The sequence below is a fragment of the Galeopterus variegatus genome, unplaced genomic scaffold (genome assembly GCF_000696425.1).
Source record: "Galeopterus variegatus unplaced genomic scaffold, G_variegatus-3.0.2 Scaffold4804, whole genome shotgun sequence".
NCBI classification, from domain to species: Eukaryota; Metazoa; Chordata; class Mammalia; order Dermoptera; family Cynocephalidae; genus Galeopterus; species Galeopterus variegatus.
Window position 1 is genome coordinate 41,612 of NW_007730915.1, and position 12,851 is coordinate 54,462.

General features: G+C 50.4%; 1 protein-coding gene across 1 annotated transcript in view; it reads left to right on the plus strand.

The window, feature by feature from the left end:
- The window catches only part of LOC103603822 (contactin-associated protein-like 3), a 103,851-nt gene that overhangs the window by 3,515 nt on the left and 87,485 nt on the right, over positions 1 to 12,851 (plus strand). The window contains exons 3-6 of the mRNA XM_008588409.1: positions 4,620 to 4,823; positions 5,418 to 5,599; positions 7,106 to 7,249; positions 8,393 to 8,657. Coding sequence (XP_008586631.1) covers positions 4,620 to 4,823; positions 5,418 to 5,599; positions 7,106 to 7,249; positions 8,393 to 8,657 — 795 coding nt within the window. The remainder of the gene's footprint in view (positions 1 to 4,619; positions 4,824 to 5,417; positions 5,600 to 7,105; positions 7,250 to 8,392; positions 8,658 to 12,851) is intronic.

Consider the following 12,851-nt stretch of genomic DNA (forward strand, 5'->3'; position numbering starts at 1 on the left):
CCTGACAGCCCGACTTCAGCCCTTTGAATGTGTGGAGACATCTGCTTTAGCCACAGGGCCTTTGCACAGAAGCCCCCGATGCCGGACACTCACCCATTATTTTTTGAAAATTTGTTTTGTGAGGTGTGACCCACGTACAGAAAGGTGCCCACATCACAGGTGCCTGGTGGTGAGGGTTTTCTCAACAGTGCAACCGGCCGGGGCCACAAGGCAGAGGCTCCCCGAGGCTCCTGTGCCCCACCTGGTACAATCCCTCACCAGCAGTCACAGCCACACTGTGCGTCGCTTTCACTGTTTCTGAACTTTATATACAAGGACGCCCTGACACATGCCCTTCTGTGTCTGGCCTCTGTCCTTCCTCCTGCCGCTGTGACACCCACGGACTCCGTGATCAGCCCTCGGGTCTCCTTTTCTGATAACTTCCCAGCAAGCCCTGGCCAGGCTAGGTGTCATCCCCATGTGCTCCCATGGCAACCAGCTCTGTCCCCATGGCAACCAGCTCTGTCCCTGTGGCAACTGGAACCATCCTGGTGGGTGCAGTGCTGCTGCCGTCTGTTAATCTGCTGGTGGGTAAATGGATGGACGAATGAACACATTGTCAGGAGCGTGCAGTGAGCGGGGCAGAGAGCAGCCCAGGGAGGGGTCTGCCCTCCTGGACACGGCATCCAGACCTGCTCCGATGGGGCACAGACAAGAGGGAGGGTGACACGGGACAGGCGGATGGAATGGTGGTGTCTTTGAGGTGCTGGGATAATCTGGCTAAGTGTCAATGGCCTTCAGGGGAAGAGTGGGTTATATAATGCTGTGATCATGAGGGACAACTTGACACTGCTGTGGAATTACTTTAAAATGAGGGTGTACGTTCTGTAATGAGGAGAAACGCCATGAGCAGGAGCCACGGACGGGCCTTCCCGCTGCCCGGCGCTGGGCCGCTGCGGTCCCGCTCCCACTCGGGAAAGACTGAGAAGAGGTAACACAGCATGGGAGGGAAAAACGTCCACCATGACAAGGAAAACGTGGAGAGGAAGCCAGTAGGGGTCTTTCCTTGTAGGCACCGCGCTGACTGCCAGAGCCAGGGAAGCCTCCCTGCATCCGGCGTGGGGACACGAGCTGGAACATTGGAAAGCAAGGGCAGAATACTTCCCGAAGCTTCTGAGATGTGTATTGCAAATAACAGCCTCAAGAGGAGGGGCTGGTGGTCGCCTGTGTTATCTCAAACACACTGAACCACTGGGAACACACCAACTTCACAAAAACTGAGCAGACGACTGAAACGTGGACACGTGGGCATCACAATAGACGGCAGGACAGGAGGCTTGTTGATACGATGTCCCCCCCCAGTGGCCAGTGGATGTGTTCCTGGAGGGCCCCAGGAGGACTTTCAGGTTTCAGGAGGCCCCTACATGAAAATCATTATATTTATATGATATGAGTTCTCCCATGTGTGTCTCGTGTGCACACAAGCATGTTTTGTGAGTTTGTATGTGTGTACGTGTGCATTTGTGTGCACCTATGTGTTTGTATGCACTGTGCACACATGTCTGTGTGCATGTGTGTGCTCGTGTGTGTGTATGCACGTGTGCACATTGTGCTTGCATGTGTATTTGTGTTGTGTGTGTGTGTAGGTGTGTGCACATGCGTGCATTTGTGTGTGTGCATGTGTGTGAGGGCCTCTTGCTGCAGAGCAGCCCTGAGAGGAGCAGAGACACATTCTCCACCGTGGCCCCGTCACAGCGGAGGCTGGAAATTCTTCACCTGCTTCTCACTCTGTGTCTTCAAACACCACGACCTTGGACGGCCTGATATGCTTGTAAAACACGGAACTGATAAACTGTAAAACAGAAGGGCATGATACGTAACTGAGGAAACCTGCAAAAGCAAGTCAAACCCTCACAGTGCAATTCCTCCTAACCTACACGCTCTGTTCTGCGACATTCGTCACAAGAGCAAAGCAGCTGGACACAGTTGCTTCGGGATGTTTAAAATTCCTCTTTAGAAGGAAAATAGCACTTTGGTTTCCTGGGACTCAAAGAAGGATCCCTGCGCCTGGGGTCCCTTGGCCTTGCTCGGGGGTCAGGGAGGTAGCAGGCAGACAGAGAAGTGCCGGTCACTGTTCTTGTCCCCGACCACCCAGGACCTCGCATCCCGTCACCAGTGGCGATGATGTCAGGGCTGGACATGGTCCCATCCTGTGGCCACCAGAGTGGACGACCCCCTGCAAGTTCAAGGGTGATGGGGCAGCTGGGACTTTGACCATCAGCGAGAGGGGAAGCCGAGGGCTCTGAGCAGCTCTGGTGGGGGTGCTGGTGTGGGTGGGAGATGCTCATCGCTTGTAGAAAGCAGTGCGGACACCAGCGCCGGCGAGGGAGGCAGCTGTGTGCCGAGCTGAACTGCGTCTGCAGCAAACTGCATGTGCAGAGCCCACACCAGACACTGGTCGTGGCCCCGGCCTCTCGGGCGGGAGCCTGTCACCTGCTGCTACATCCCAAGGAGCGTTTTCAAGGGGTCTTGTTAGCATTTCTCCTAGTTTCCTATGAATTAGTAATTGCAGAACGCACCTTGTGTATGTGACATAGAATTGTTACCATCCACGTTCATTCGGGAAGAGTAATTGGTCAGACAACCTATGCTGCAAACAGAGTGAAAGATTCATTCATTGTGCACCTTGTAAATAAATTATTTCTAGGTACATTAACAAGAGGTAAGAAAATAAAACACAGACTTTAAAAAGATACCTTCACCAAATAGACAAGAGTTGTTATGAACGGTTTATTTTACATATTACACATGATTTAAGTCACAGGCATATCCGTGGATATAAGCGCCAACGCGTTTGGTATGACAGGAACAAGTTATGTGAAGAAATCATCCTATCACTTTGTCTAGGGAGAAATTAGCCCAGTGGTTAAGTCGTGCTTTATACTTGGGTGGGTTCTCTGGCTTCTGCATGTGTCACACCTGCCAAACGTCCTCCTGCCAGCCCCTCATGCCCCCGCCAGCCCTCGGCCCGGGAGGCTGCACTGTGTGCAGCGGGAACACCGTCTTCAGGTTGACTGGAGCATGGGAGTCACAGGCGACGGGTGGGAAGGGTAGGGAAGGGAAGGGAAGTCCTCACGCTCTGGACGCAGCCCTCGGCCCGGGAGGCTGCACTGTGTGCAGCGGGAACACCGTCTTCAGGTTGACTGGACCATGGGAGTCACAGGCGACGGGTGGGAAGGGTAGGGAAGGGAAGGGAAGTCCTCACGCTCTGGACATCAGCTCGCAGCGGCATCTCGGGGGGCAGCCCCTGGACGGGGTCCCCGCTGCCACTCTCCCTCTGGGTCCTGGACCGCCGCCCTGGTCCCTCTCACTGCACGGCTGCCTGCAGTTCCAGCAGCAGGGCTGCACACATGGTCCCTTCGTTAACACCCTCTGGCACCACCCACCCTGAGCATCTTCCCTGGGTCCCCTTCTTTAAACGTGCCCCGCGAGAAAGACTGCAAACCTCTCGGTCAAACGCCACTGTTCTTTACGTATAAGAGGAGCACTGTGATGGGGGCAGGTGAGACCTGTCTGCAGCCACAGCCTGGCGGGGTCTGGGCTGAGAAACGTGACATCAATGTGCCTCCATGCCCTGCTCAGCCAACAAGGGGAAAGAGGCATCGTTCTGCACAGGATCCTTAATTATGTCCCGACTGTATTTGATGAGTCCAAGGTGAGAGCATGGGTCACCTGTGGTGATGTTTTACTTGGAAAACATAGTTCTTCAAAGGGAGTGTACATGTAAGAATCACGAGAAATCTTCCTGCAGGGAGAAACGGCCCTGTTACTCTGAGATGATTGAGTTTCACCAGTGGATGGAAAGCGATAGACATTTCCAAAGATGCTGTTAAAATGGGAGTGAACCAAGAGGTTCTGTGTGGCTGACGTGACCACAGTGTGAGCCCAGTGATGAGATGGCAGCTGTTCCAAAGGGTTAAGAATGTTTATCTGGGGGCGGGAGGGGTGAAAAAATATCCTTAGGTTTATCAACACCTGCACACCCACAGAGAGAAATGATGTGTTATCTGATGCCGGGGCTGGAAATGGGCCATGTATGTGCCTGTGTGTGCGTGTGTGCCTCTGCATGTGTATGTGCCCCTGGATGTGTGCCTCTGCATGTGTGCCTGTGTGTGTACCTGTGTGTGCCTCTGTGTGTGTGCCTGTGTGTGCCTCTGCGTGTGTACCTGTGTGTGCCTCTGCATGTGTGCCTGTGTGTGCCTCTGTGTGTGTACCTGTGTGTGCCTCTGTGTGTGTGCCTGTGTGTGCCTCTGTGTGTGTACCTGTGTGTGCCTCTGTGTGTGTGCCCATGTGTGCCTCTGCGTGTGTGTGCCTCTGTGTGTGTGTCTGTGTGTACCTCTGCCTGTGTGTGCCTCTGCGTGTGTGCCTTGTGTGCCTCTGCGTGTGTGCCCATGTGTGCCTCTGCGTGTGTGCCTTGTGTGCCTCTGCCTGTGTGTGCCTCTGCGTGTGTGCCTTGTGTGCCTCTGCATGTGTGCCTTGTGTGCCTCTGCGTGTGTGTGCGTGTACAAGCCTCCACATATTAAAAGTGTTTGTGGGAAGCATGCTAATCCTTAGAACAACTTTTATTATCTTTTCTGTAGGATCAGAAGTGATTGATTTTGATGGAAAAAGTTCCCTGCTTTATAGATTTGCTCAAAATACCAGGAGTCCAGAAAAAGACATCATTTCTTTGAGATTTAAAACGATGCAGAGTGATGGGATTCTCATCCACAGAGAGGGAGGCCACGGGGACGGCATCAGCCTGGAGTTAGTGATGGGGAAGCTGCTTCTACGCACCGGTTCAGGTAACGTGAGCCACCAGGAGCCCAGCAAGCCGGTTACGTAGTGTCCTTTGTACTGAGGACTGTGGGACCTCACCTTTTGACCATCGTTACAGATGGGAGGACTTACACCTGAGAGTCCTGTGCTTGCATGACACACACTTTATACGTTAGTAGTTGACAGAAGGACAGTGGCAGGCGCTCTTTACATCGTGCAAGTTCAGTGATGGCTACATCGTGCGGTTCCTCAGCCTGGGCACTGCTGACGTTCTGGTCCAGATGATTCTCTGTGGTGGGGCCTGTCCTGTGGTCAGTTGGGTGTTTAGCAGCAGCCCTGTCCCCTACCCACAGGACGCCAAGAGCCCACACCCCAAGCCATCAGGGCCATCAGAAATGTCTCCCGATGTGGCCAAGTGTCTCTTGGGTGGCAAGTTGTGCTGGTTAGGAGCTGCTGCCCTGTCCTAACAGAACGAGGACACAGTGCTGCTCCTGAGAGTCCACAGCAGTGACAGGGGAGGGGTGAGTAGGGATGGGGTCATGACAGCACTGCGAGAGGCCAGTGCCTCAGGCGTCGTGGTTCTGGATGGGGCCTCACCATGTTGGTTTCCCTCTGCCCAGGCACGGGCACCCCACCCTCGCCGCCCCCCGGGGGCCTGGTGCTGGGCAGCCTGCTGGACGACGAGCACTGGCACGCGGTGCTGCTGGAGTGCTCTGGCCAGCGTGTGAGCCTCACGGTGGACAGGCACTTGCGGCACGTCTGGGCACGTGGAGATCGGAGCCTGCTGGACCTGGACCATGAGGTGCGGTTTTGTCGGTTAGCCCCTGGTGTGACTTCAGTGCCACCCAGTCCTGGGAGAAAGAGGAGCATTGGAGAGAAAAGCCCTTCACAGTGTTCTGACTGCAGAGGGAGGTTCCCCAGCCAGAAGCTCGTGGGGGAATCAGCTGGCAGCCCTGCAGTATCAGTCCAGGGACAGGCACAGAGCAAGAGACAGCTGGTGTCCTTTTAACCCAGGACTCAGGTCTCTTCCCATCACAGCACACATGTAATTACCACCTATGAAAACTGGAAGAATTTGGCAATGTTTCCAACTAGGTGTGTTACTCAGCAACAGATTCAATGCCCTGTGCTATTTCTCGGCTTTTAAAATGCCAACTATACTCAGCCCACTGCACACATGCATCTGAATCACACTAAGACATAACATTTTGATGCCATTTTTGTAAGATATTTACAAGGCCATGAACTGTAAAAACAAATGAATAGATGTTTCTGTGTTCATTTGGCATAAATGGACGTGGCAGACCCAGCCCCAGACAACTGCTGTCCTGCCTGGCACCAGCCGCAACTCCACTGCCCCAAACTCTCACGGTCTCAGCAAAGACAACACAGGATATTTCATACACAGATGATTGTGCATACCACACAGAGTGGGTACAAGCGAGAGTAGCTTTCCAGTTCCTTGCACACATTTACTTGTGTGCAGGTTTGTTTCTGCACAGATGAAAACACCCTGTGCATGGACATAGAGGTAACGTCCCCTCCCCAGGTACATGTCACACACAGCCAGGCCTGACAGCCCCCTCAAGGGGATTGGTCATGGCTCTGTTACACGTGGCATTAGACAGGGTGGTTCCCTGATGCAGACCCTGGAACATTAAGGTTGAGCTCTGGGGGAAGAGCACAGCAGGGTGGGGACAGCAGGACAGAGGCGTGGGGGAGACAGGACACAGACGGGAATCTCAGGCCGGGTCCCGGGGAGCAGGTCCCACCGGACCCCGTGGGGCTCTGAGTGGAGGCTGCATCCCAAAGTTTCTCACCTGAGTCAGGAGAACCCGCCATCCTCTGCAGACGGTCACCCCAAGGCAATGAAACTTCCCAGAGAGGAAGTACATTAAGGGGGAAGGGAGATGGAGCCGCACAAAACATCATGCAGGGCCGGAGGGGAAGGGGTGGGGCCCGGTGTTCCGGTGCGGGGACCCTGTGTCCCGGCCCACCCTCCTCCGACCACCCCGGCGCAGGTGGCAACAGCTCCTTTTCCTCCCAAGTGCCCCAGTTTGAAGCTAAATCACCTTTTCTCCCTAATGTGGGTGCAGACACTCCAGTGCGAGTGGGTATCGGCTCATGTGAAATGTTTTAGGTTCTATGTCTCAGAATTTTATTTAAAATTAACAAACACTATGTTATAAAATTAGGCAAAATTAATCTACCTGTGACTGTTTCTATTCTACCCATGAATTGTAAATGTTTTAAGCAGATTGTCAGAAAATCACTGAAGAATGCTACTGATGTGATGTTTGTTTCTAAGATCAGCTTTGGGGGGATCTCAGCACCTGGAAAGCCAGTGACGTTTCCGAGGAAGAGCTTCCGTGGATGTTTAGAAAACATTAATGTTAATGGAGAGGACATCATTGACTTGGCCAAGCGGCACAGACCACAGATCCTCGTTACGGTGAGTCCCCTGGGGACTGGCTGGTGTCTGAGAGGTGGCTTCCTGGCTGCTCCTAAATGTCCAAATGTCCAGGATGATGTGATTGATCTGGCAGCTTCCTCAGAAGGGCGGTGTGCGCCTGACACGTGAGCCCAGTCAGAGTGAAGGAAACTGATGTTTGTTCTTTATACGAGACGAGGAAACACGCTCTTGCTTAAAACGTAAAAAGAAGATTAAGTCTCAGCTTGCATTTTCCTTGAGTGGAGATGTTATTACTCTCCAGAGGCCAGTCCCCTCAGACGCAATTCCCAGTGAGCCAGTGGGGTCTCCGAACCCCACAGGGAGAGCTCCCAGATTCCTTACATTCAATATCACGGCACTTGAGACATTTGGAGCAAAGCGTTTGCTGTGGAAGTTTGAACACAGGCATGTAATCAATATGCTATTGTGATATTCTCTGTGACTCACAGGGAGATGACAGACAGACGCTCAGCATGGTGTCATTTAATCTGAGGCTGACTCCAGGCTGAAATCCCAGACATGCTTCCTGATGGCTGTAGCATTTGGGCATGGTTTTGATCACTCTGTGCCGGCACATTATTTGTATACACCAGTTAATACAGCATTCTGGTTAAAATCCCAATCTCCTGGGCTTTGTTAACGGAACCCACTCCTGAAAGATGAATTTTTCACATTGGGCTGAGCCCTCCTGACATGGCAGAAGCCAGCGGCTCCAGCCAGTGCCTCTTGCGGTCCTTCTGCAAAGGCTGCCACCTCCCATGACCCCGGGCCTCACCCGGCAGCTCATCCAGATTTGTGTAAAGTGAGGTCCCCTGTACTCGGGTGAGAACCCTGTTTCAGCATCTTTACACCTTCAGGAGGACAGTGTGTTGGGACCTGTGGGGCCAAGTCTGGGAAGCTGGGTAGGTGGCTGTGCTCATCCAGTGCCAGGGTCAGCATCACCTGAATGTCCGCTGGGCTCCTTCCTGGATGCCGGTCACTGGGGAGGACACAGGAGATGTTGGGAAGGTCATCGGAATCTGTTGGGGGTTGGACAGAGAACAGGTTATCCCAGAGAAGCTGGGGTGACAGGTAGAGTCCACCTGCCTGTGATGGAAGTGTCCAGAAGCCCCTCAGCACTGCCTCTGTCTCTTCCATCCTCAGGGAAATATCTCCTTCTCCTGCTCACACCCACAGACAGTGCCGGCCACATTTCTGAGCACCAGGAGCTACTTAGCACTGCCTGGCACCCCTGGGGAGGACGGGGCTTCGGTCAGCTTCCAGTTCCGGACATGGAACAGTGCAGGGCTGCTGCTGTCCAGCCAACCTCACCCAGGCTCAGGGGGTCTCCTCCTCGCCCTCAAGGATGGGAGCCTCAAGCTGAGTATGCACCTGCCCCCAGGACATGCACAAAGTGACATTACTGCAGGTAATGTGTGTCCCTGGAGCTGCAGAGCATGGCTGTATCACCTCAGATCCTCGCAGAGCTTTACACACAAAGAGCATGAATTTTAAAGATGACTCCTGGAGTCCTAAGACACTTAGGTCCCCACTCCAGGCACCTGAACCTGACACACCAAAGTTAGTGATGAACAGGGATGGTCACCCCGCCCTATCCCACCAGCAGTGTGCCTGGGGGTCGGGGTTACCTGAGAAAGTCTCCTACACTTCCTGACACCCCTCCCACCCTATCACATTAGTGCTTTGTTAATGACACACCCAGGTGTGCACACCCCCCTCTGGCACTTTGCATCTTCTGATGTGCTTGGTTCATCATGAAATATGACAATGAAAATGGCTGTTGGCCTCATGCATGGAAGAAGGCTCATTGTGAGACTCTTGGGAACCCCCTCCAGCCCAGGTGCTCACTGCACAAGCAGATGGTGGCCAAACCCATAGGGACATCCCAGCCAGGATGCTCCTGGGGGCCGAGCCCTCTGCTCACCTCATGACCCACTCTCACCTGCAGAAAGGGGCATTTTTTTTTGTTAGACAGAGGCTTTGATAAGACTTTTCAGGTAGAACACCTCTGCTGGCCCATTCCTGAGCCCCAGAGAGGACTGCCCATCACCCAAATGGGAAACCAGGTGAGTGCTGTCCCATGTACTGCTGTCCCCACTGCCACAGGCCCACACCTGAGCCCTGGAGAGGCCCACCCACCACCCAAGAAGGAGCTGAGACAGCCTACTGCACACTCAACTGCATTTATACAAGAAAATCCACCAGCAGAGTCTACAGATAGAGGAACAAGTCTTTCCTCTGATAGCCCATTCCAGACTAATAGAAGAAACAAACACCCTACCAGATGACCAAAAATCAGGGAAAAATACTAGAACTACAAATAAACAAGAAGATATGGCACCATTGAAGGAATATGGTAATTCTCAAGTACCAGACCCCATAGAGCAGGAAACCCTTAAGATGTCTGAAAAAGAATTCTGAGCACTGATCTTAAGAAAACACAAAGAGATAAGAGAAGAATCAATTAGAGAACACAATAAAACAAGAAAAAATATCCAGGATATGAAGGAGGAAATTTACAAAGAGATTAATACCCTAAAAAAGAATGTAACAGAACTTCTAGAACTGAAGGATTCACTCAATGAAATAAAAAACAGAACAGAAAGCTTGAGCAGCAGGCTAGAGAAAGCAGAAGAAAGAATTTCATACCTCAAAGATGGTGTTTTTGAAATAACCCAGCCAGACCAAAAAAAGGAAAAAAGAATTTTAAAAAATGAAGAATGTCTAAGAGCACTATCGGACAACCTTAAGCACATGAACATCTTAATCATGGGTGTCCCTATTTGCAGATGACATGATTCTATATATAGAAAAACCTAAAGACTCTAGCAAAAAACTCTTAGAGCTGATTAATAATTTCAGTAATGTTGCAGGATACAAAATCAATGCCACCAAATTAGTTTCATTTATATTCTCCAATAACAAGCTAACAGAAAGAGAAATGAAGAAAGTAAGCCCATTTACAGTAGTCGCCCAAAACAGTAACAACAACAAAACCCTAGGAATCAATTTAATCAAGGAGGTGAAAGATCTCTACAATGGGAGCTACAAATCACTGTTGAAAGAAATTAAAGAAGACACCAAAAGATGTAAAGACATTCCATGCTCTTGGACTAGAAGAATTAACGTTTGTGAAAATGTCTATACTACCCAAAGCAATGTGCAAATTCAATGCAACCCCCATCAAAATACCAATAACATTCTTCACACAAATATAAAAAATAATCCTAACATTAATACAGAACAACAAAAGACCCCGAATAGCCAAAGCAATCCTGAGCAAATAAATAAAGCTGGAGTCATAACACTACCTGACTTCAAATTATACTACAAAGCTATAGTAACCAAAAGAGCATGGTACTGGCATACAAATGGACACTCAGACCAATGGAACAGAATAGGCAGCCCAGAAAACAACCCACAGACTTACAGCCAACTGATATTTGACAAAGGCAACAAGAACATACATTGGGGAGAAGACTGACTCTTCAATAAGTGGTGATGTGAAAACTGGACATCCATATGCAGAAGAATGAAACTAGACCTACACCTCTCATCATACACCCAAATCAACTCAAAATGGATTAAAGACTTAAGTATAAGACCTGAAGCTGTGAAACTACTAAGGGAAAATATAGGAGAAACACTTCAAGAAGTAGGACTGAGCGAAGAGTTTATGAATGAGAGCCCCAAAGCACAAGCAACAAAAGAAAAAATAAACAAATGGGACTATATCAAACTAAAAAGCTCCTGCACAACAAAAGAAACAATCAACAGAGTGAAAAGACAACCCACAGAATGAGAGTAAATATTTTCAAACTATACATCTGACAGGGGACTAATATCCAGAATATACAAGGAACACAAGCAATTATGCAGTAGAAAAACAAATAAAACAATTAAAAACTGGGCAAAGGAGCTGAATAGACATTTTTTTAAGGAAGACATACAAATGGCCAACAGGCACTTTAAAAAATGCTCAGCATCACTAGTCATCAGGGAAATGCAAATTAAAGCCACATTGAGATATCATCTCACCCCCGTTAGACTGGCTAAAACCAAAAAGACAGAGAATAACATGTGTGGATGAGGAAGTGGAGAGAAGGGAACACTCCTGCACTGTTGGCGGGATTGGTGGGGCTGTAAATTAGTCCACAATGGAAAACAGTATGGAGGTTGCTCAAACAACTACAGATCGATCTTCCATTCGAGATCTACCATATGATCCAGCAATCCCACTTCTGGGTACATGCCCAGAGGAATGGAAATCATCATGTTGAAGGGACACCTGCACTCCCATGTTCATCGCAGCTGTGTTCACAATAGCCAGGATATGGAAGCAACTAAGTGTCCATTGATGGATGACTGGATAAGGAAAATGTGGTATATTATATACACCACGGAATACTACTCTGCCATAAAAAAGAATGAAATTCTGCCATTTTCAGCAACATGGATGAACTTGGAGAAAATTATGTTGAGTAAAATAAGCCAGACATAGAGGGGAAAACACCACATGTCCTCACTCATAAGTGGGAGTTAAGAGAGAAAGAAGGAAGGAAAGGCCACAGTGGTTCATTGGACTTGCAGAGGGAGAGAGCAGACCTAGGGATGGAGGGGGAAAGGGAGAGAGGTTGGGGATCAATTGGGTGGGGGACATGAGGAATAATCACAATTTGTGGTAATAGGCATGCTGACACTATTGATCTGACCATCACATCTTGGGTACAGGTGATGACGGTCAACTCTATACCCCATGAATATGCATAATCAATAAAGGAAATACATAAATAAAAAGTTAGGAAATTCAACAACAGAATCCAGATGTCTTTCTTCATATAAAAAACTGGGAATCTGGTAACTCAAGGAGTGTATGCTCCCTATAGAGCCACGTTCTCCTCGGTAGGTGCAGGAGGTACTGCTGTGACCTGCATTGCCACCCCCACCTTGTCAGCATGGGCCTTTGATGGCCATTAGATGATGGGGAGATTGATAATATGAGCAAGTCCACGCTGACCAGGAGCAGCTTCCTCAGCCCCATCCTCCTCCCTGGCCCTGGGCAGAGCCATACTTTCCTGGGACACCTCGCCTGTGCCTGGCTCCCTGCTGAGGCCATCAGAATTAACAGCCTCCACATGGGGAGACATCTCAACAAGCACGATCTGGAGACGTGAATCCCTTTAGGTCCAGGTGAGAGATTTCTGGCTCCGTGTCAGCAGATGTGTGAGGACAGACTGGCCTGATGCAGCCCTCAATGTTCGCACGTGTGTTTGCTTACACGTGGTTGCAACAGGCATGTTCCCTACAAAGCTCGCTGCATGGAGGTTTTGCTATCACAGCAGCTGCTGTGCAGACTCAGGATCCCCAGCTGGAGAGAGTGAAGTAGCAGGAGGGTAACCCAAAGCTGTCCTTTATCCATCCTGGGATTTGGGGGAATGACTGCACTTACACAGGCCCCCAGAAGTTAAGTGACAAAGATGGAGCGGTTCGGTGTCCTGGCACGTGGTGTTGGGCCATCCAGGATGCACTGTGGGGTGGACATGCATGTGTGTGGGGGGTCCCTTCAGCCCTTCTTTGGGATCCTGCACCTGCTGGACTCATT